A 22308-nucleotide genomic window follows, 5' to 3' on the forward strand; every position below is an offset into this window, starting at 1 on the left:
TCCCCGTCCACATCCTCCCCTCTCCTGGTCCACGCATGGTGGACATCACTGTTCCAAGCTCCTTCCTCTGGGTGGGTTAGTTGTTAAGGCCCTTTCCTAAAAGATGTCTTGTTCTTGGTCCCCCAGGAAACTCATGTCTGTGTGTGCCTTGCAGGTGGCTCACCTATCCTGCAGATTCTAAATGGATAGTCTTAGAAAGCAATGTTTTGTCTTTTCTCAGAAAGGGGAATGAACGATTTACCCTGTGTTACACTCTCAGTCAAGCCTAAAAGTGATGTTACAACCTCTGTTTGAAAACCATCGTTCCCACGTGAGGCTCAGGACCGTTTGTGAAGGAGTGATGTGCAGGGGTTTCACCCGCGCCGTCTCGCAGGCTCCCTGAAGCCCTGCAGTGCTCCCGTGACTGCTTGCCCGTTTTGAAGCTGGGGGAAGTAAGACAGCGACGCAGTAGCTTGCCCAGGGTGGTTCACTCGCTCAGCCATAGAGCCCAACAAAGCCCACTTCCAGACTTTCCCTTTGTTCTAAGGGAAATGTTTCTGTGGTGTTACTCTGCCACAGGCACTGAAGCTCTGCTCCTGGTTCCCCAGGGAGGGGGAGGAAGGGCAGGAAGAAGGGCTGTGTTTGGAAACTGGAGAGAGCGGACATGTCCCCTCAGCTTCAAGGTTCCACTGGCACTGTTCACTATGTCTTTGTCCTGCTCCATCACACCCTTTTCTCATCTTGGGTGAATGTGGATTTAAAGCATCTCTAAGCTTCGTGTTACTTCTGAGGAAAGTTCAGGACTTTAATCCTTCCTTAAAAAAATGATTTTCAGGGGGCTTCCCTGGTGGCGCAGTGGCTGAGAGTCCGCCTGCTGATGCAGGGGACACGGGTTCGTGCCCTGGTCCGGGAGGATCCCACATGCCGCGGAGCGGCTGGGCCCGTGAGCCATGGCCGCTGAGCCTGCACGTCTGGAGCCTGTGCTCCACAACGGGAGAGGCCACAGCTGTGAGAGACCCGTGTACCGCAAAAAAAAAAAAAAAAAACCACAAAAAAACAAAAGAAAAAAGATTTTCATTCCTGTTCCTTTCTGGTTCCACGTGGTTAACTGTGCCTGTGGCATTGGACCATCGTCTGAGGCTTCTCACTGATCGGGGGTCACTAATCTCAGAGCTTTTCTGCACCATAGCAGTCCTCCTCTCTGACCCAGATGGGGACTGGGCACTTCGCCTGCTGTTTTCCCTTGTGGGGTGGATGCAGAGCAGCGGGAGGCTGGGAAAGTGCCGAGTAGGGAAATGCACGGAGCCGTGTGGGCAGGAGAGCAGCCGGGGCGGGGTGTGTGGGTTGATCCACTCATTCATTCATTCATTCATTCAATGAGCAAACGTCCACTGAGCGCCCACGTGTGCTGGGCAGGAGCAGTTACCCCTCTGTACGGTTAGAATGCCCTGGGGGAGTGGAGGGGAGCTCAGATCTGAGTGCCTGGGGGCTCCCCACAGAAGGACTCAGGAGTTTTGTGAGGTATTTGGAGTGTGGGTGCCTGTCAAGAGAGTGGCTGATATGTTTTCCTTCTCAGTCTCAGGTCTGGTAGGAAACTAGGGAGGAAAACCCCTTTCCTGGAAATGGAGGGAAGGAAATGAACGTTTTTGGGGGTACCTCCCATGTGCTGGGAGCAGTTGCAGGCGCTTACATGATCTCAGTTAATCCTCAAAGTTACCCCATGAGATGTATATGTTATTAAAACTCATCTGGCAGGTGAGGAAACTGGGCTTGTGCCCAAGGTGGGATCTGAACCCAGTGTTTATGCCCAAACCCACTCTTTCCAGATCCAGAACAGGTGGGGGCCGGGCCATCCTCAGGCTCAGCAGGAGTGGACCCTGATCCTGGGGCTGGCGATGCTCCATGTCCTGATGTGCTTGGTGTTTACACAGGAGTGCTTATTTTGGGAAAAATCATTGCGTTGTAAACCATGGGGTTTTCTTCATGCATGTTATACTTCAGTAAAAGTGTTTTAAAAAAAACAAAACCAAAAACAAAACGCTCTCTAGAAAAGGATAATGAACTCTATAAAGTGTTTTAGCTGCTTATCTTCTTGCCTAAATTGGTCACCAATTGTGTGGACAGTAAATGCCACCTCTTCTTTATGCTTGAACTCGGGTTGCCAGATTTAACAAATGAAAATATAGGACACCCAGCTGAATTTGAATTTCAGAGAAACAATGACTATTTTTTTTAGTGTGTAAGTATGTACCATGCAGTGTTTGGGACATACTTATACTACACAATCATTCATTTACCTGAGATTCAAATTTGCACGCGATACACTTACACTAAAGAATTGCTCACTGTTTATCTAAAATCCAGAGTTAACTGGGCGACTAGTATTTTATCTGACAGCCCTTGTTTGAGCTGAGAGCTGAAGGGGGTGAGAAACGCAACTGAGCCTCCTTTGAGAAATCAGAGGATTCTGAGGCCAAAGGCAAGAAAATAATCTAGGAGAAAAGCAGGTGGTGGGGGAAGTTGGCTGGGGGATTCTGAGATGCTGGAGGGAACTTGAACCGATGTCAAGAGAGGGTTATGCAGAATAATCTGACAGGTAAGGGAGTAGTGATATAAATGCTGTACCACTCAGCCTTCAAAATGGGTTCTGCTGGAGGTTGACGTTTGTTCTAGCAGTTTATGTTTGTGCAAAGATCCTGGGAAAAATGCACAATTTTGAGCCTTCTCACAAGAAAGAGTGATGTTAGAAGTGAGCTACCTTGAGAAACTGGCTTCAAAATCTGTGACAATTTGAGCAACAAAACAAATAATGATAGAAATGGATTATAACCCAGAGAATAAAATAAATATCCATGAGTCCTTACTGAAATAAATAAATGGGGAGAATTGGGGGGGAAACTCTTGTACAGAAGATCCTATTAGTGAAATGTAGAAAGAAAGATGGAGATAGAAAGGTCACCGTTTGGAAAGACCATTGTAATAATTGTTTCAGGCAAGAATCAGTGGAGGCTGAATAGTGGGCAAAATATATGATGAAGAAATGGGTATTTGCTTAATGTCAAAGTGTTTTCCTATAAATGTCTTAATAATTACAAAGAGAAAGTAAAACTTCACAGTGGAGAAACCTGGCAGACTCTACCTTAAGAAGAGATCAAAGTTAATCTCACCAGTAGTTAAGATGTATCAATAGCATGTATATCCTGATATGATACGCTGTAAAGGGCACATCGTTACTTCTGGGGTGTTCCTACCAGATACACATAACCTCGATCTGATCATGAGAAAACATTAGACAAGACCAAAGTGAGAGACAGTGTGCAAAATAATTGACCGCTACTCTTCAAAAGTGTCAAGGTCATGTAAGACAAAGACAGATTGAGGATCTGTCTCTCATAAAAGGAGACCAAGGAGACACTTACTAAATGCAGTGGATTTAGTTCTGGCATTGGCTCCTGGTCCAAAAAAATGACATTAGTGGGACAGTTGTGGAAATTTGAATGAGGTCTATAGATTAGTGTGTGTGTGTGTGTGTGTGTGTGTGTGTGTGTGTGTATAATATATATAATATGTATTATATCAGTGTTAATTTCCTGATCTTTGGTAATTGTACTGTGGTCATACAAGAGTTAACATTTGGGAAATCTGGATGAAGGGTATATAGAAAGTCTTTGTATTACTTTTACAACTTATTTGTGAGTCCAAAATCACGTGAGAAGCCCCTGAAAGTGAATGAACTTGGGGGTGGGGTGGGGTGGGGGGAGCAGCAACTTTGTGCGTGGGGAGGGGCTGGTTGTAGGGCTGCAGGATGCTCTGAGGAGCACTTTTCCTGTAGGTATCAGAGTGTGAGGTGGCGGATTTGCATTATATTTAAAACATTGTTTAAATCTTAAAAAAAAAAAACCTTGTTTTTGATTATGATGGTAATGTATCTTCATTTTCGAATATATGAAGAGGTTAAAGAATAACATAAAAATCCTCCCTAACCCCTACTTCTCAGCAGTAAACGTGGACAATAATTAGTGTTCATCCTCGTGGTCATGACTGTATCTGTAAATATACTCTTTAAAAAAACAGAATAGAAAACAATGTGTCCATATGCATCGTGGTCCCCTCCCCTTTTTTCATTTAACATTGTATTGTGAACAGTTTGTGTCATAAAAGAATACTCTAGAACTGTGTTGCTCAATACATGGGATTATTTAAAATCAAATTTAAAAAATCCAATTACTTAGGTGTACTAGCCACATTTCAAGGGCTCAGCAGCCACTTGAGCTGTCATATTGGACAATCCAGAATAGAACATTTTCATTATCACAGTAAAAGTTGTATTGGGTGGCACCGCTGTAGAGTATGATTTTTTTAAGTTGTGTAGTATTTATTTAACTTTACGTCTTCATTCGGGTGTTTATATTGTTTTCAATTATCCATGCTTAAGTGTTTTAATAATAGTTTGATGACTTTTTGTTTTTTTATAACTGCTTTACTGAGATATAATTCACATGCCAGAAATCCACCCTTTGATAGTGTACAATTCAACAGCTTTTAGTATATTCACTGAGTTGTACAACCATCACCACTGTCTAATTTAGAACATCTTCATCACCCCAAAGAGAAAGCCCACCCCCATTGGCAGATGCCCCCTTGCCCCCTCTCCCCCAGTCCGAGGCAGCCACTCATCTGCTTACTGTCTCTGCATATCCATTTTGGGCAGCATCTTTGATTTTTTTCCTTGGGAAAAATTCTGTTAAATTCTTGGATCAAATGGCGTGAAGACTTTTTAAGGCTTTCTTCTAGTTATTTATTTACTTACCGCGCCATGCCACATGCGGGATCTTAGTTCCCCGACCAGGGATCAAACCCACGCCTCCTGCAGTGGAAGCTTGGAGTCTTAACCACTGGTCCGCCAGGGAAGTCCCATTTTTAAGGCTTTCAATAGGTGGTGCCGCACTGCACTCCAGAAAGGTCGTCCACGTTTATGCTTCCACTAACAGTGTACGAGAATGCCCTTTTCTCTGCACCCTCTGTGACACTCTTACTATTGTTATTATCATTGTTTTCGTCTTTGCCGCTGAGACAGTGACGAGTGGCACCCACTTTTGCATTTGGCTCCTGGGTGGAACACCTTTTCCTGTGCTGATTGGCATATTTCTGTTTCAGATTAGAGTTGAGAAAGATGACTGGGCTCTGTGCAGAGAGACTGGAAGAGGGGGAGTACACAGGTGGTCGAGCCCAGAAGCCACAGCACAGGGTGCCCTGGAGGCTGTTGAACTCTTTCCTTCAGAGAGCAGAGGGCAGGGAATGATTCGGGCCAGAGAATGGGAGTGCACTGGGGCAGAAGTGCCCCTGCAGGTTGTCTGGCAAGGCTAGCTAGAGCTTACGGTGCTGATTGGGAAACTGCGAGAGAAACTTCCTTTCCCACTGCAATGAAGTGAAGCCGTCGTTGGTTTTGAATAGCTTTGAGATTGAAGAAAGTAGCCTGCTGCAATGACCCCATAGCCCAGAATGGCCTTGAGTACTTCCTTCGTAGCTTGGTGAGAGTATCACCCCTTGACCTGGGAACTACAGGGTGCGTGGGAGAGAGGGCAGGCAGGGGAGGCCCGGGTGCCGGGGAGGATGTGTTTTGTTGTGTTATCTGCATCCGTGGTTCTCAGCCTTGGCCGAGCCTTAGAGTCAACTGAGGCGCTGTGGTCCCACCCGCAAATTGGAACCAGAGTCTCTGGAGGTGATGGTGGGCATCTACTTTGATTCCTTCCTTGAGAAGCAGCCCTCTGCCTGGGAGGCAGGAGCCCGGCACCCACCGCCTTCAGGGCTTTTTCCATGAGCTTATATTGTGGCTAGGAGGAAGTCTGTTGTTGAGGCCACTGGTCCAGCTCTGCCAAACGCTTGGCCCCTCTTCTAGAACCTGTTGACTCCCAGAGCTGCCCACAGTCGCCCACGTCCATGGGCTGCAACCTTCTGCTGAGAAAAAGCCTTGCTCAACTTGTGTGCAGACTAATTCATCCAAATCTGTCCTCTCAGCCACCCCCAACCTGACTGCGTGCCCTGTCCCTGGCCTCAGCCCCCATTCAGCGTAGTATGTGGTCCACGGCTGTGTGATGCCATGTGATGTGCAGCATCCGTTCAGAGCTAAAAAGGATGCCCGCACCTCTCAGAGGCCTCCCTTCCTCACTGGGAGAGGAGTGGTCACCCGGATAAGGCCCAGGTGTGAGCTGGAGGTGCAGGGCCACTCCCATTGGCCGGCCTGATGGAATCTTTTTATTTCAATCCTTATCCTAACAGTAAAAGGTGGTGACTTGGTCATCACCCAGTTTGGCTGTGTGTTCAGTTGAAGGAGTGCTGCACGGTCCTCAGGCTGTCTGCAGGAAGGAGGCAGGAATTCTGCTGTAGCCAAAACCTCACGCTGAGGCTGCTTTGCGGGCCTCCTTGTTTATAAATCCTGCCTTTGCAAGCCAGTAGGGAAGATGCCATGGCCCTAAACCCAATTTGCTTTTTGGCTTTGGGTGTACAGGAGATCACTGAGTGCCAATTTGGGATCACTTCCTTCACATGGAACGCTGCCCAGGCTAGGCTGGGTGGTGTCTGCATTCGATCAGTTAGGCTGTGTTATTCGTTCTTGAATAATCTTCCTGGAACTGTTGCAGTGGGCCGGGACATTCCAGGAGGCAGAGTGGGCTCTGCCCCATCTCGAGTGTCGTGGTTTCCCTTTTGTCTGTTACATACACTTGAGGTTCCACTGATACATTTTTTGAGAAGAGTTTCTCCCCCATAAGCCGTTTGGAAACCGCTGTTGTGCACCAAGAGAGTTAGGCCGGCTTGAATTAGTATATAAACAAAAGGTTTTCAAGATACTGAATTCAGGCAAGGATAGACAATGATCCTTGAGAGATGGGAAGCAAATGGGGCAGGCCCTATGATTGCTCCAGCTTACTGCCTTGAGAGAGTTTCCAGACATTAACACAAGGAGGGAGAAGGGAGAGAGAGCCTGGGAGACTCCTTGAGTTAAAAGGCTGCTGAGGGGACTTCCCTTGTGGTGCAGTGGTTAAGAATCCACCTGCCAATGCAGGGGACACGGGTTCGAGCCCTGGCCCGGGAAGATCCCACATGCTGCGGAGCAGCTAAGCCCGTGTGCCACAACTACTGGGCCTGCACTCTAGAGCCCACGAGCCCCAACTACTGAGCCCATGAGACACCAAAGAGTAGCCCCTGCTCGCTGCAACTAGAGAAAGCCCGTGTGCAGCAATGAAGACCCAACGTAGCCAAAAATAAATAAATATACAAGTAAATTAACTAATTTTAAAAAAAAGTGCTGCTGAGATCCTGGGGGAGACTAAGGCAGCTGGAGTTCATAGGACTCTAGCAAAATCTTTCCAAAGCATATATCTGATAAAGGACTTGTCTCTTGAATATGTAGCAAATTCTCATAACTCAAGAAAAAGGAAAAAAAATGAGCAAATGATTTGAACAGACACCTCACCAAAGAAGATACAGGATGGTAAATAAGCACAGCAAAAGATGCTCTGGTGCAACATCGTTAGTCACCGGAGAAATGCAAATTAAAACCACAACGAGGGGGGAATTCCCTGGCGGTCAAGTGGGTAGGACTCCGCACTTCCACTGTAGAGGGCATGAGTTCAACCCCTGGTCGGGGAACTAAGATCCTGCGTGCCATGCGGAGCAGCAAAAAAAAAAAAAAGAACAGAACCAAAAACACAGTGAGGTACTACTACCTACCTATTGGAATGGACAAAATCAGGATGACTGCCATTCCAAGTATTGGCAAAGATGTGGAGAAACTGGAACTCTCATAAACTGCTGGTGGGAATGTGAGATGATAGATCTTTGGGAAACAGTTTGGCAGCTTCTTCTTTTTAAAAAAAAAAAAAATTAATTTATTTATTTTGGCTGCACCAGGTCTTAGTTGCAGCATGCAGGATCTTTTAGTTGCGGCACTTGGACTCTTAGTTGCGGCATACAAGCTTCTTAGTTGTGGCATGCAAACTCTTAGTTGCAGCCTTCGGGATCTAGTTCCCCGACCAAGGATCGAACCCTGGCTGCCTGCATTGGGAGCTCGGAGTCTTACCCACTAGACCACCAGGGTAGTCTGGGCAGCTTTTTAAAAAGTTAAATATACACTTACCATAAGCCTGAGCCAATCCACTCCTAAGTTGTTACCCAAGAGAAAAGGAGAAATATGTCTATACGTAAACACTTGTACACAAGCAGCTTTATTTGTAACAGCCCCGAAGTGGAAACCACTCATGTTCATCACCAGTTGAGTGGATAAAAAAAATGGTGGTCCCATCACACAATGGACAACAACTCAGCAATGAAAAGGAATGAACTCTTGGTGTATACAGAAGCTGGGTGAATCTTAGAATCATTATACTGAGTGAAAGAAACCAGACAAAAAAAAGAGTACGTGCTCTAGGCTCCATTTGTATAACCTCTGGAAAATACAAACTGAGCTCACATTGGTGGTATAGTGGTGAGCATAGCCTTCCAAACTGATCTCTGCTGACAGAAAGCAGAGCAGTGGTTGCCCAGGGAGGGGGCATTAGAAAAGGCGTGAGGACGTGTGGAACCTTTGGGGATGGTGGGTGTGTTCACTGTCCTAGCTGTGGTGATGATTTCACAGGTGTATTCAAATGTCAAAAGTTATCAAATTGTACACTTTAAATATGTGCAGCTTATTGGGTGTCACTTATACCTCATTAAAGCTGTTAAAAAAAGATCCCTCTGGCTAGAGTTTGGAGAATGGATTAAAGGGCAGTGAGTCTAACTACAGGGCAATAGTTGCATATCCTTTCCTCCCTTCTCCTAAAAGTTTAATTCCTTCTTTCCCTCACTTTCCTCCTGGCTTTGGAGCTTGGATTACTATAGTAATATGTGATTGACATTTTATTACTTTCCTCTGTTGAGGAAAAGTAAGGATTTCCTTTAAAATCTTCTAACTAAGGGACCATGTGGAAAGCAAAGGGTGTCTAGGAGTCTTTTCTTCTTGTTGAGTCCTGTCTCGGAAAAACTCACTTCTGTTTCTTTGTGCTACTAGTGCTCACACTTCTGACACCAGATGTGTGGTTTTTCCCACACCAGCCAATTCTCCGACACCAGCCAGGTGTCCTACAGTTCAATTCAATCTGATGATAACTGGAGTCAGCACAGACCCCACAGGTTAAGGAGGGACTCAGTCCTACAAGTCCCCCTCCCACTTTGCCAACTATGCCTCTGACTGACTGGCTATAAATCAGAGTTCCCCCCACCCTCTCCTTGGGTTTGATTATTTGCCTTAATGACTCACAGAACTTAGGGAAACACATTTACCAGTTTATTATAAAGGATATGATGAAGGATACAGTTTAACAGTTGGATGAAGAGATACATAGGAAAAGGTCCAGAAGGGTCCTGAGTACAGAAGCTTCCGCCTGGTATAGTTGGGGTGTGTTACCCTCCTGGCATGTGGCTGTGTTCACCAACCTTGAAGCTCTCTGAATCCTGTACATTGAGGAGGCTTCATCATGTAGGCATGATTGATTATTAACTCATTTTCCAGCCCCTCTCCCCTCCCTGGAGGACGGAGGGGTAGGGCTGAAAGTTCCAAACTTATAAGCCTGGCTTGGTCTTTCTGGTGACCAGCCCCCAACCAGGATCCCACGCAGTGTTTCCTCATTAGAACAAAAGATGCTCATTTTGCCCAGGAAATTCCAAGGGATTTAGGAGCTCTGTGTCAGAAACTGGGGTCAAAAACCAAATATTAGCAGGAACTTGGGGCAGAGACCAATATATGTATTTCTTGTCATTTCACAAGCACGAGCCTCTACTCGGCCCTGGCCACTTAAGCAAACTTCCAGCACAGGACTTTGGGTGAGATTGGTCAGCTCACCTATCAGGAGTGGCATAGTCTGGTTTCCTGGCTCCTTGGATGACCATTCCATGAGGACAGGGTCAGCGTGCAGTCGCACTGCTCACCATCCTACTGCCAGCGTCTGCAGAGAGCCTGGCTCCGAGTGAATGGTGGGGAAGCACTCGTGGGGTGAATCCTTCAGCTGCAGTGTCCCTGGCAGACGGGTAGGAGGAACAGAGGGTCTGCGTGGGGGCGGCCTTGTGATGGAGGTCCCTGGCAGAAAGATGGCCTTGTGTGTGTGGGATAGGCCAGCATGGGTGGTGGGCCGGGTGGCCACTAGGAGATCTGGGGCAGGGCTGGTCTTGGGTCTGAATCCCTGAACAGGTTGTATGTTGGGGGGCTGGGTGGTGAGTAAGGAGCTCCTTCTTTTTTGGGGGGGCCCTGTGTATGTTGCAGGAATAGCCAACCAGATGGGAATAACGGGACCTTTGAGTTAGAACTTGGGCTCAGATTCCATCTTTCAAACCTCCCAGCGGTGTGACCTTCAGCAAATTACAGCACCTTTCTAGAATTTCTAGAACGTGGGTTTGAGAAAGGGGATGCACATTCAGCAATGCACTGGATGAACACTCCTAGCTCAGGCTCTGGGAGGTACGTTATTTCCTAGAATATGAAATTTACTTTGTCTTTTTTTTTTTTTTTCCTGCCAAAGGAAGACTAGATCTATTTCTTGCCCATAAGTACTTTTCTATCCATTTACCACAAGCCACAGGGATGAAATATTTTCTTACCCACTTGGCTTCTTGTGGGACCTCCTCCGTCCGTGACTGATGGTTTAGAGCACAAGCGGCTTCCTTCCTTGTTTTGTATCTGCGCTTGATGCTCAGAGTGGTGAGAAAGGATGTCAGCATCCCCAAGGAATGAGAGAGAGTGAGGGGGATGCTGAAGTCAGCAGGTCCCAGCCCTTGGGTTAAGAGGAAGCCAGAGAGAGTGTCACCCTGCTGGCTGCAGGAGCGGAGGAAGGCCTGATGTGGAGAGATAACGCAGCAGGAAGCCCAGGGAGGCCTGGGCAGTTGTCAGTGTCCACTGGAAGATGCTGCCCACCCTGCCTCTCACTTTACGAGCTGGAGTGAGAGGTTGTCTGATTTTATTCCCCAAGCCCAGGCAAGATGAGTTCATGTCCTTGTGACCCAGGAGCATCCCTCTGACTCAGGAGATGTATTCCACCTCTCCTCACTGGCAAGCTGTCTTCAAGGGGGGGGCCTCTTCCCGCGCTCCCCATGCAGACAGGTGGAAGGGCTGATCACTGCTTCAGCTGAGTCTCACTGCTTCTCTGTGCTTTGCAGCTAACATTTCTACGGGGCTTAAGCGCAGAGACCACAGTGATGGAGAAGGAAGAAGTGAGGTTGCGCTTGGGGTGGTTTTGTCCCATGTTCGTGAGCAGAATTACATTTACGTTGCTTTGAGGTTCCATCCAGGCTGCTTTGAGCGTGCTTTGGTTGCTGCCGGACAAACCAGCCAGTGTTGCTCTTTGTAAAGGTTTAGAGTCCAGTCCCAGGGCACTTGGGATGGGTGGTCTGGAAATCAACCCCAGGATCACCAAATAGTATAATTAATACCTTCTCATTGTCCGATAGTTGCCATTTTTCAAGAGAAAGTTCTCCCCCGTCACCATGTTTGAATTATACCGTCAACCAGGGCTCAGTAGAGGCCCACGTTGTCTATTTCTCTATTTTTATGTATGTTTGTTGAGGGCATAGGAGTGCACTTCGTCAGGGGCTGCAGGTGTTCAGAGATGCATAAGACTCTGTAAAAGGCATTTACAGGGGTGTGTGTACCCCAGGTACAAGGAGGTGAGGGCCAGGGCAGAGGGGAGGCGACACAGGCTATACGTGGAGCTGCACAGAAAGTGATTCAGCTCAACAGTTCTTCACTGAACGCTTGCGGAGGCCACAGTTAAGACGTGGCCCTGTCTCTCTTTTTCTGGATTTTATTTTATTTCATGTTTCAAACATTTTTATTTATTTATTTTACTGAAGTATAGTTCATTTACAATATTGTATTAGTTTTAGGTGTACAGCGAAGTGAAAAGAATATATATATTCTTTTTCAGATTCTTTTCCATAATAGGTTATTACAAGATATTGAATATGCGTTCCCTGTGCTGTACAGTAAATCCTTGTTATCTGTTTTATATACAGTAGTTTGTATCTGTTAACCCCATACTCCTAATTTATCCCTCCCCCTCTTTTCCCTTCGGTAACCATAAGGTTGTTTTCTACGTCTCTGAGTCTATTTCTTTTTTGTAAATAAGTTCATTTGTGTTACTTTTTAGATTTCACATATAACATTTGTCTTTCTCTGTCTGACTTACTTCACGTAATATGATCATCTCTAGGTCCATCCACGTTGCTGCAAATGGCATTACTTCATTCCTTTTATGGCTGAGTAATATTCCATTGTGTATATATATATATACACCACATCTTCTTTATCCATTCATCTGTTGAAGCACTTGGGTTGCTTCCATATCCCGGCTATTGTAAATATTACCGCTATGAACATCGGGGTGCATGTATCTTTTCAAATAAGAGTTTTTGTCTTTTCTGGATACATGCCCAGGAGTGGGATTGTTGGATCATATGGTAATTCTAGTTTTAGTTTTTTAAGGAACCCCCAGACTGTTTTCCATAATGGCTACACCAGTTTACATCGATGTGGCCCCTATCTTGAAGGTGCTCCCAATTCACTAGGAGAGGCAGGCAGTGCCCAGGTAACCAGTAACCTGCCATAGCACAGTAGGTGCTGTGTCCAGTGCTGGGCACACCAACCCCATTGCTTCCATGTCCACACACACGCCTAAATGCCAGAGGCCCCGCCTGGCCCACCTGGGCCACCTGCTTCAGTGGCCGGCCGCCAGCACCATTGGTTTCTAGAGTGATGAGCCTGCTGCAACAGGTTTAGAGAGGAGTGGTACTGGCAGAACCCTGCCGTCTTCACTCTTCCCTGCTAGCTGGACACAGCTCTGATTGTGCCAGCAAAGGAATGCAGTTTGCCCAGAACGGATGTATTTCTTGACTTAAGAGCAGCCTAAGTTGTATATGAAATAATCAGACAAAAAGAAATGCTGATGCCTCTGAGTTCCTTGACGTTTTCATTTTCACCATGCTGTTTGCTAGGTACAGAAATACCAGCTGTCCAGTAGTTTCATGCTGCACATGTGTGTGCGTGTGCGTGTGCGTGCACGCGTACCCACACACAAAGGTAATTTCATAGCCAGTAAGAAAAGGTGGAAGGGAAGGGCCTTGGGGAACTTGCTGGGGTGTTGGAGACATTCTATATCTTGATCTGGGTTTATATTACATAGGTTACTTGTCAAAGCTCATTGGATGATAATTTGTGCATTTCACTGTTGGAATTTTCTCTTGAAAAAATAACTGTAGGGCTTCCCTGGTGGCGCAGTGGTTGAGAGTCCGCCTGCCGATGCAGGGGACGCGGGTTCGTGCCCCGGTCCGGGAAGATCCCACATGCCGCGGAGCGGCTGGGCTCGTGAGCCATGGCCGCTGAGCCTGCGCGTCCGGAGCCTGTGCTCCGCAACGGAGAGGCCACAGCAGTGAGAGGCCCGCGTACTGCAAAAAACAAACAAACAAACAAACAAAACTGTAAGCAAATAATGGACTCATTAATGATATGCAGGCTGAAGTGTTCAGGGTGATGTGGACTGCTGTCTGCATCTTACTGTGAAATGTATCACAAATAAGATGGATGGTTGGATTGATTAAGGGATGGGCAGCAAAATGCTAACAATTGTAGAATTGAGGTGGTGGGCATATGGGTGTTCCCTGTGTGAGTCTTCCCATTTTTCTGCATGCTTGAAAGTTTTCATAATAAAATGTTAAAGCAGAAGAGCTACAAATAACCACCACTTGTGATCCCTAGAACTTTGCATAAGCGAATTCCCCCAAGTGGCAGTTTTCTTGGCTGCCCCAGTACTGTTCCTACAGACGGCATCACCTGCTTCCTAAGGGAGTGTTGGTGAAGCGACGTGAGGGCCCTGGGCTTAGTGTGTTCTCTGTAGGAGAATGCCCCTGGCGTGGTTGGTGTGGGCGTGTTTCATGAAGGATGTGTTAGCTTGGACTTCCTTTGAAGGTGATGCAGTTTATCAGCTTGAAATGATAAGAACTCTGAAACACAGGGCTTTCTGCCCTGTAGGCAGAATGTGGCTGAGGATTTGCAGCCTGAGAACAGCCTGACAGATGGGAACCAGAGCTAGAAAAGGCTGGCTGAGCCCCTGACCAAGGACATGAGCTGGCTACCCTGATGGCTGCTGGGGGACCTTTTTATATATATTTAAATTTTTGAAAAACTAGTTATATATATTTTATATATAAATTGTATAGAGATATATAATTGATTTTTCAAAAATTTTAACATTATACAGTATATTTAAACAGATCCAGGGGAATTCCCTGGCCGTCCAGTGGTTAGGACTCGATGCTTTCAGTGCCATGGGCCCGGGTTCAATCCCTGGTTAGGGAACTAAGATCCCACAAGCCACTCGGCACGGCCAAAAAATTAAAAATTTTTAAAAATTAAAAAAAAAAACAGATCCAAGAAAAACACAAACAGATCCAAACACTTTTTGAGACTAGACTTTTTTCAGCTATAACAATGCCTACCCTTGTAAGTTTTTTTTTTAATACAGAAGATGGAAAGAAGTAAAACTAGCCATAATTCTACAGTTTTGGTATATTTCCTTCTTGAATCTTTAAAAAAAAAATTTCATGCATTATTTACATAATTGTGATCTTTTTCATTTGACTATAATGGGGGAGTTCTTTGGAAGGGAGACTCCAACACCTCCTTGTATGTGGACTGTCCCACATAAGGGACCATATAAAGGGACCGGAGAGTGGGCATAGGGCACAGACAGGCGAGCCCCGAGCAAAGGCAAGGAGCTGAGACCCAGTGGCCAGGGACAGACGCAGGGTAGAGCACTGAGCTTGCAGTCTGAGGCACCTGGGGCCTGGGGGCCTGATCACCCTTTGTAAAAAGTGAGGTTAGTAAATCCCCGTTGGTGGTTCCCATTGTAAATTAAAGGAAATAATTTGGTTGAAGTTGCCCAACCTGTGTACTTGGCATATTGTAATCCTGATGTAGCATTTGGACATTGTCTTATAACGGTGGGAGGCTTTGAAAGCTTTGGGCAAGGGAGGAGATGGAAGAAGTGGAGGTATCCTGAACATTAGCATGCTGGTGTGGAGGGGGCCTGAACACGAGCCTGGGGCCCGATTCCTGCAGTGGAAAGGACTGATAGTTGGAAGGCTGATGGAGGGAGAGAGCATGAGAGAAAGACATTGCAAAGGAGTAATCCTCCGGGTTTGGTGATGGGGTGGTTAGGGGAAGGGGTGGGTATCTTGCTCTGTCCGTTGGATTTTTTTTTTTTTTGCGGTACGCGGGCCTCTCACTGTTGTGGCCTCTCCCGTTGTGGAGCACAGGCTCCGGACGCGCAGGCCCAGCGGCCATGGCGCACGGGCCCAGCCGCTCCGCGGCATGTGGGATCTTCCCGGACCGGGGCACGAACCCCTGTCCCCTGCATCGCCAGGCGGACTCTCAACCACTGCGCCACCAGGGAAGCCCTGTCCATTGGCTTTTTATCACTCACTTTACACTGTTTCCCTCCTGACTCACTGCCGTGTTCTTTCCCTTGCAGGAGCCTGTGTGAAATGCAGCAAGGGGGTGTTTGGGGCCGGCCAGGCCTGCCAGGCCATGGGGAACCTCTACCACGACGCGTGCTTCACCTGTGCAGCCTGCAGTAAGTGTGTGTGTGTGTGTGTGTGTGTGTGTGTGTGTGTGTGTGTGTGTGTGTGTGTTGAGGGACAGGGTAAGGAACACAGGGAACCAGGAAGGGAGGAGACGGAAGAGCATCCTTCCTGGAGACACTTGGCCCATGTCCCTCCATGGTCCTATGGGAAGGCAGGACAGTGTCCTCTAGAACGGGGTTTTGTACCACCAAAACAAGGCCCATCAGGGTAAGCTGACTTATCACAGAGTACCAGGGTTTGCCTGGGGCCCACTCTGGTGGTAGTGGAGCAATCCCTAATAACATCAGGTTTGTAATGCATATCAGAGGTCTCAGAAGGGTCGGGAGGAAAGTGCTGGGATTCACCATTGTCTGCCCTGTTGTCAGTTTTCTCCGCCACTGTGGGGACCAGTCAGTCAGTTACCCCTGTGTGAAGCAGGGTCCTTTCATAACTCTTTGGCCCCGATCTTTCATTTGGAGGCTGCTGTTCAGTGTGAAGTGTGAGCGTGTGCGTGAATGCCTGTGTGTATGCATGCCACACACGTATCGATGCCTCTTAGCAAACACCTGTGGGCATCTTTGTACTGCATTATGGGCATTATGCCTAAAGCAGCAAACCAGGAAACTAGGCCTGCGCTCAGCTCAGCAAACTGCTCATTGACTTGATGGCATCCACAGTGGAAGATTCTAACACATTGCAGGCTGTTTGCCAAGTCTGACGGAGCCATGAACTGTGCTTTTTTCACGGTCTCTACCAAAGATTAATTTTGAGGAGCATTTTTGAAAAATGTCCCACTGACATCTCCACTTCTACACCAAGGCTGGCAGCTGTCTATTAAAAGGAAACATTACAACAAAGCCAAAGAGAGTCCGGGACCAGGGTGTCTTATCGTCTGGCCCAGCGGTCCTCAGTCCTGGCAGTTCATTAGAATCATGGGAGGGTTGGGGGGAGAGATTTTAAAAGCCAGTGATGGACTTCCCTGGTGGCACAGTGGTTAGGAATCCGCCTGCCAGTGCAGTGGACACAGGTTTGAGCCCTGGTCTGGGAAGATCCCGCATGCCGCAGAACATCTAAGCCCGTGCGCCACAACTACTGAGCCTGTGCTCTAGAGCTCCCGAGCCACAACTACTGAGCCCGTGTGCCACAACTGCTGAAGACCGCGTGCCTAGAGTCCATGCTCCACAATCAGAGAAGCCACCACAATGAGAAGCCCACGCACCGCAACGAAGAGTAGCCCCCGCTCGTCGCTGTAACTAGAGAAAAGCCCACGCACAGCAATGAAGATCCAATGCAGCCAAAAAAAAAAAAAAAAAAAAAGCCAGTGATGCCCCAGCCCCACCCTGACCAGCAGAATCAGAAGCCCTAGGGGTGAGGTTTCTAGAGTGGAGCACATGTATTGTTTCTAAGCTCCTCCGGTGACTCCCAGGTGTGGCCAGAACCGAGTACCTGGGATTAGTGCCAAGCTTCTCATTTTAGAAGCCTCCGGAGACGGAAAGAGGAGGGACTTTCTCGGCTGGTTTGTGGCACAGCCCTCAAGAGCCCTCTGGTTCCCAGTCTGAAGTTCACCAGGTGGGCATGGGCCTGCCATGCCTTGGTGGCACAGGCATATGCCCGGTTCCAAACCTTAGGCTTCATCCTCACTGTGATTTCCCAAAAAACACATGCCTAAGAGTTTCCACCTTGATCGTTACTCACCTTTGTAGTGAAAATTGTGAAAGACTTTGAGATGGATCACACAGTCTCCTGAGCGTCCGCAGTGGAAATGTAGGAGTTTTCTGGTTATTGGATTCCCTGGGTCTCTGGGTCTTTCCTTGCCTTTGAGCTGTGTTACACTCTGTAAGTTGCAGAATCTTGACGGCAAGGCCCGCGATTCCTGTCCACAGCAACACAAACTGTGTCTGGCAGAGATTGACCAGTTTTGCACCCATTAAGCAAATTTACTTCAGCATTTCTGATGGCCTGCATATGGATGGTTCTTTGCTGTCTCCCAGTTGTAACATCTTATTGGTCTCTTATTCAATGATGAATTAAATAAAATCTTTGACCTGTGTTTGCGTTTTATCCGTAAAGAGTTGTGATCACACCTTCTTTTAAAAATTATCTTTGACTTTTGGCTCCTGTAACTGTTTCTTAATATTTGCTCTATCTTCCAGGAAAAAAGAAAATAAATATTGAGTAGACGCTGTTTTTATATCTCAAGCAGTTACCATTTGAACTAGAAAGTTGTTGGGGGGCAAAAACTACTGGTGAGTCTGTTGATTCCACCAGTGGCTGCTTGACTAGCTGGCAATTCCTTAATGGGCTGAGTTTATTGTCAAATTATGACAAACACAAACACTTAGGAAGACAGCTGCTTTGGGATTTTGCTTGTTCTAGCATTTAAGGCCCTTGTGGTCTGGTCTGTGTTTTATTGCTTCCTACTTCCTTATCACAGTGAGACAATCTGTCTCTTCCCCATTCACTCCCTGGAACCTCCTTTCCCCACTCACTTTGTGCATTTAAATTCTGTCCAGCTTTTAGGACCCAGCTCCAATGCCTCCTCTTCCAGGAAGCCTTCCTTGTTCCCCAAGCAGGAAAGAACCGTTTCTCCTGAGCTAGGCATGCCCTACCTTCTCACATAAACAATGAACCACTGTCTGCGATTCTGGTGCTGCCAGCAAACCAGGCCCTAGAGCAGAGTTGCTGAAGGAAGCTCTGAGTTCCATCAGAAAGTGAGTGTGGTAGCATTCGTGTTGTGGGTAAACATACAGCTTCCTCCCCACTCACAGGGAGCAGTTGGAGACCCAGGCACGTGTCTGAGCAGCTTCTCATGGACGCCAGAAGTGACTTGCCTTTGTTCAGTTAACTTACTGCTGCCAGTAAGTGCTTTCAGCAGAAGGAGGTGCCAGGGTGGCCCACGTCCTGCCTCTGCGAGTCCTCAAGGATGTCTGCACGAGCCTCGGCACGTGGACACAGCACAGTGGGGGCCGGGCTCTCATCCAGTCCGTCCCCTCCTTCGTTGGGGAAGAGAAAATTGGGGTCAGAGGGGGAAAGAGACTTCTCGAGGTTGAAAATCTAGCAGTTGAGCTGAATCCATGGCTCCTGAATCCAGATTAGGTTAGCCTTGCACATCCGTTTGGTTGGTTACAGTGTGTGTGAGAGTGTACTGTATATATGTGTGTGAGTGTGTTTTCCCATTTCATTTGTGAGAATAATCTAGCTTGAAACACCGTCAAGGTGTATTTCTGCAGGTACACATGCACACACACCGGCACGTGCGCACACTCACTTCTTGGGTCTTATTGATACTTTATTAAAACATAATATCAGGATCTTATTGAGACCTCACATGCACTTACAAGGCCAGGCAAAGGCCCGACTGATTTGATCAGTAAAGATAAAACAAGCTACTTCTAGGTTCAGACAATTTATTCCCTTCGTGAGCAACAAAAAGGACATGCCAAAGGTGCCTTTGTCCCTGTCCCACACCCCAAAAGGGACAACACTGAAACAAAAGGGCCGATGACTGCAGTGTAAGTTATGGGATGTTAAGTAGTCAATCCTGAACATGGCTAAGTGGTCATGAGTCAGCAGCTCCCTTCATTCAGAGGGGTGGGGCAGAGAGCCCTCACCTCATCAGAGATGAGACACTGTCTTGTGTCCCAGAGACAGCCCTAGAGCAGTTCCTTACAAGCCGTTCGTCCTTTGTCCCGGGAGGATCCCAAGGTGTTTCACACGCCCGGACAAACCTCTGCCTCTGGATGGTGCAAGTTCTCCCGGGCACCTCGGCCAATTCCCCATCTGCCAACAAGCAACAATGTTTAGTTCATTTTTAGTTGTGGAAACAACATGACAGCCACAAAAAATTTTAAAGACAGTAACCTGGTTTGTTATCATCTAGAACAGGTATTTTCACTAGTAATTTCCCCCCTAGATCTTGTCCAGATTTATACACATTTTTTAGAGTTGTGATCATAGAGTGTAAACCAGTATTGTATCCTTTTTGATTTAATATTGTGTCATAAATTCACCCTTTGTCTTTGTAGTCTTCCGCATAATAATCATTTTCACAGTTACATAGTTGTCAACTGAGCCGTTCCTCGGTTTGATGGCAGGGAGCGAGTGTTTCCGTGTCTCGGGTTTGTTGGTTATTACACGTGGCCCCAGTGAATGTCTTTGTGCCTGCGTGCTTTTCTCCCTCTGCTGAGTTGTTTCCTTGGTGTTCGTTCCCAGAAGCAAGCATTCAGGGCACGATGCGTGGGCGTTTATGAGGTTTGTTAAAGTTCTTTTTTGACATGCTCCTCCGTCAGCAGCGGGTGTGTTTGGTTGCCATGGAGATGTGTGCTGTGGGTCTCCCTCTCCCACCTCGGCTCTGCCCACCCAAGGTGGCCAGGCCCCCGACTGGATGCTCTCAGGAGCCGTTGGCACAGCATGGGGTGGGGGGAGGGTAGGCATGGCCTTGGCCAGCAGCCGTGTGCCATGTGTCTGGACACCATGTGTCAAGTGGCCTGAATGAGGAGAAGCTGGCGCCTGTCTGTGGCTCGAGAGAGGCGGAACAAGAAGGAAGAAAAAGTGTGCTGGACTCCGGGGGTCAAGTGAAGTCTCCTCGGCACCTTCCAGAATAGACTGTGAGGCAGAGAGAGGCCAGGCTCTGTGTCCTCACCCCAGGCCGTTTTAGGCCCAGAAAGTAAGATTTTGTTCATTTTGTAAAGACTAAATAAATTCCATCCTGGAGTCATGGGGAAACCAGTTTGCCATGTTCACGGCCCCTACTGCTTTTTAGCTGTGTGAGTTGGAAAACGATGGACGAGATACGACATGCTCCTCCCCAGAAGCCGATAGACCACAAGGGTGCCCTGGTCTTCGGGGTAGGGCTTGGGGGCCAGGCAGTCCTGAGGCTGATGGGGATTATGCCCAGCGCAGGCCTGAGCTCAGAGGAAGGCAGCTGGGGGCCGGATGGGGTCCACTAACAGAACAGGGCTGGGATGTGCAGGTCACGCCAGAACAGGTGACTGATGAGTGTTGTGACCTAGTGCTTAAGTACCTGAGTTGGTGGTGCACTGTGATCTGCCTTAGGGAAAAAACACAACAAAAATAAGAATATATGCCACTGCCCATCCCACCTTCCAAAAACCAAACATCCGTGCCTGTTAAAGGTTGTGAAGGGATTTTATAGTGAAGTCTCACACATTTATTTAGACCCCATCTGGGAAAGTCTGTCTAACGGAGTTAGTGAAATCCTGCATCCAGAACACCAGAAAGTGCCATTTCATTCCTTCAGGTAAATGAAGCAACTAGAAATAAGCCCAGAGCTGTGGGACGGAGGTTCTTAGTGAATAAATCAGTGATTGGTGATTCGTCCATCAGTAAGTTCACATCTGAAGTGCGGGAGGGTTCTTGGCGGTTGTTTTGTTTCTCTTACCAAGTCTAAGCACTGCCTCTGAAATCATGTTAACCTTTTTCATTGACTTTGTATATGCCTCCTCACCAGCCCAGCCTTTGGAGATGCCCAGATTCTGAAATAGTTGAGCCTGAGTTAGGGAGGTCTCCCTTTAATTCATGGCAGGCACGCTTCCTTAAGAGTCGTCTCAATATTTATAAGTAATTCGCAGGTGAGCTTTCTAGCTTACTTTCGGCCTGACCCTGCCCTGATCCTCTCACTCGCAGTAGCTCACTAAATCCTTGTTAACAGCCCAGTGAGTTCAGCATTGTTACTACTCTCATTTCACAGACGAGCAGAGGCTTGGAGAGTTTAGTTTGCTTGTGGTTGGTTATATCGATGTTAAATAGCCTGGTTGGCACTTGAACCCAGGACCGTGTGGACCCACAGCCCTTGCTTGCAGCCACCGTATCAAATTAGCTTTGCTTAGAGAGACACTGGATCTTGCCATGACATCTCAGGTTCATCTCTGCCTGGGGGCTATGTGACAGCAGAGGTTGGGTTTGGGGATACTTTTGACTTGTACTTGGAATAGGAGAGCTAGAATTCAGCAGTGGGTGGGATGTACCCGTAGGAGAGAAATGGATTAAGGGCTTTGATTAGAGGTCTGTTCCTTTCTCAGGGCTTTGATCCCTGAATTTCTGAGCTGTTGAGTCATCCCAATATTTCTCAACAGATTCAGCATCTGTGTGCGAGCTGAATGAGTCAGCTGGATCTAGGGAAATAGCTGAAGATCAAGAAAGTGAGTAAGGGACAGTGGGCACATACAAAGGGGTGAAATCAGGAAACGACCAAAATGGATGGAGCTGAGCAAAGGGCTGTGCGGGTTGGAGGAGAGCAGAGGGGTGGCCTTTACCTGACGTGTCATCAGGTGGTCGCTTGTCCCTCTCCAGCAAACCCAGTTCTGCTGCGTGCACCGGAATTGGGCCCGGACTTGGTCTCCCAGGTCAGACTTTGTTGATGCAGTGAGAAGCCATGATGTCCCCGACAGTGAGAGAACGTCAGCTTCTTCGTGCCTGTGACATTAAAAGAGTCTGGAATTTCTAAGCTATGTTGTAAGCGTAACTCCAGTGCGACCTGTATCATTAATTGCCACACCTGCATCCCAAACACTTTTCTTATATTTGCTCACGCGTAGTTTGGGTGGAAATCTGCACCCTTTCCTTCAATAATCCCAGACCAACGGTGAGACTTGGTGGTACCCAGTGTGTCCTCAACTCTAAGAGCAGAACGGAGGGTTCTCTGACACGGCGGGGCTCATCACA

The 22308-nt window shown here is 47.4% G+C and overlaps 1 protein-coding gene across 1 annotated transcript in view; it reads left to right on the plus strand.

Annotated features, from left to right (window-relative positions):
• Nucleotides 1-22308, plus strand: part of LIMD1 (LIM domain containing 1) — a 68375-nt gene that overhangs the window by 19910 nt on the left and 26157 nt on the right. Inside the window, 1 exon segment of the mRNA XM_007463899.1 lies at nucleotides 15534-15635. Coding sequence (XP_007463961.1) covers nucleotides 15534-15635 — 102 coding nt within the window.

Source organism: Lipotes vexillifer, unplaced genomic scaffold (assembly GCF_000442215.2).
Source record: "Lipotes vexillifer unplaced genomic scaffold, Lipotes_vexillifer_v1.1 scaffold1227, whole genome shotgun sequence".
Classification (NCBI taxonomy): Eukaryota; Metazoa; Chordata; class Mammalia; order Artiodactyla; family Lipotidae; genus Lipotes; species Lipotes vexillifer.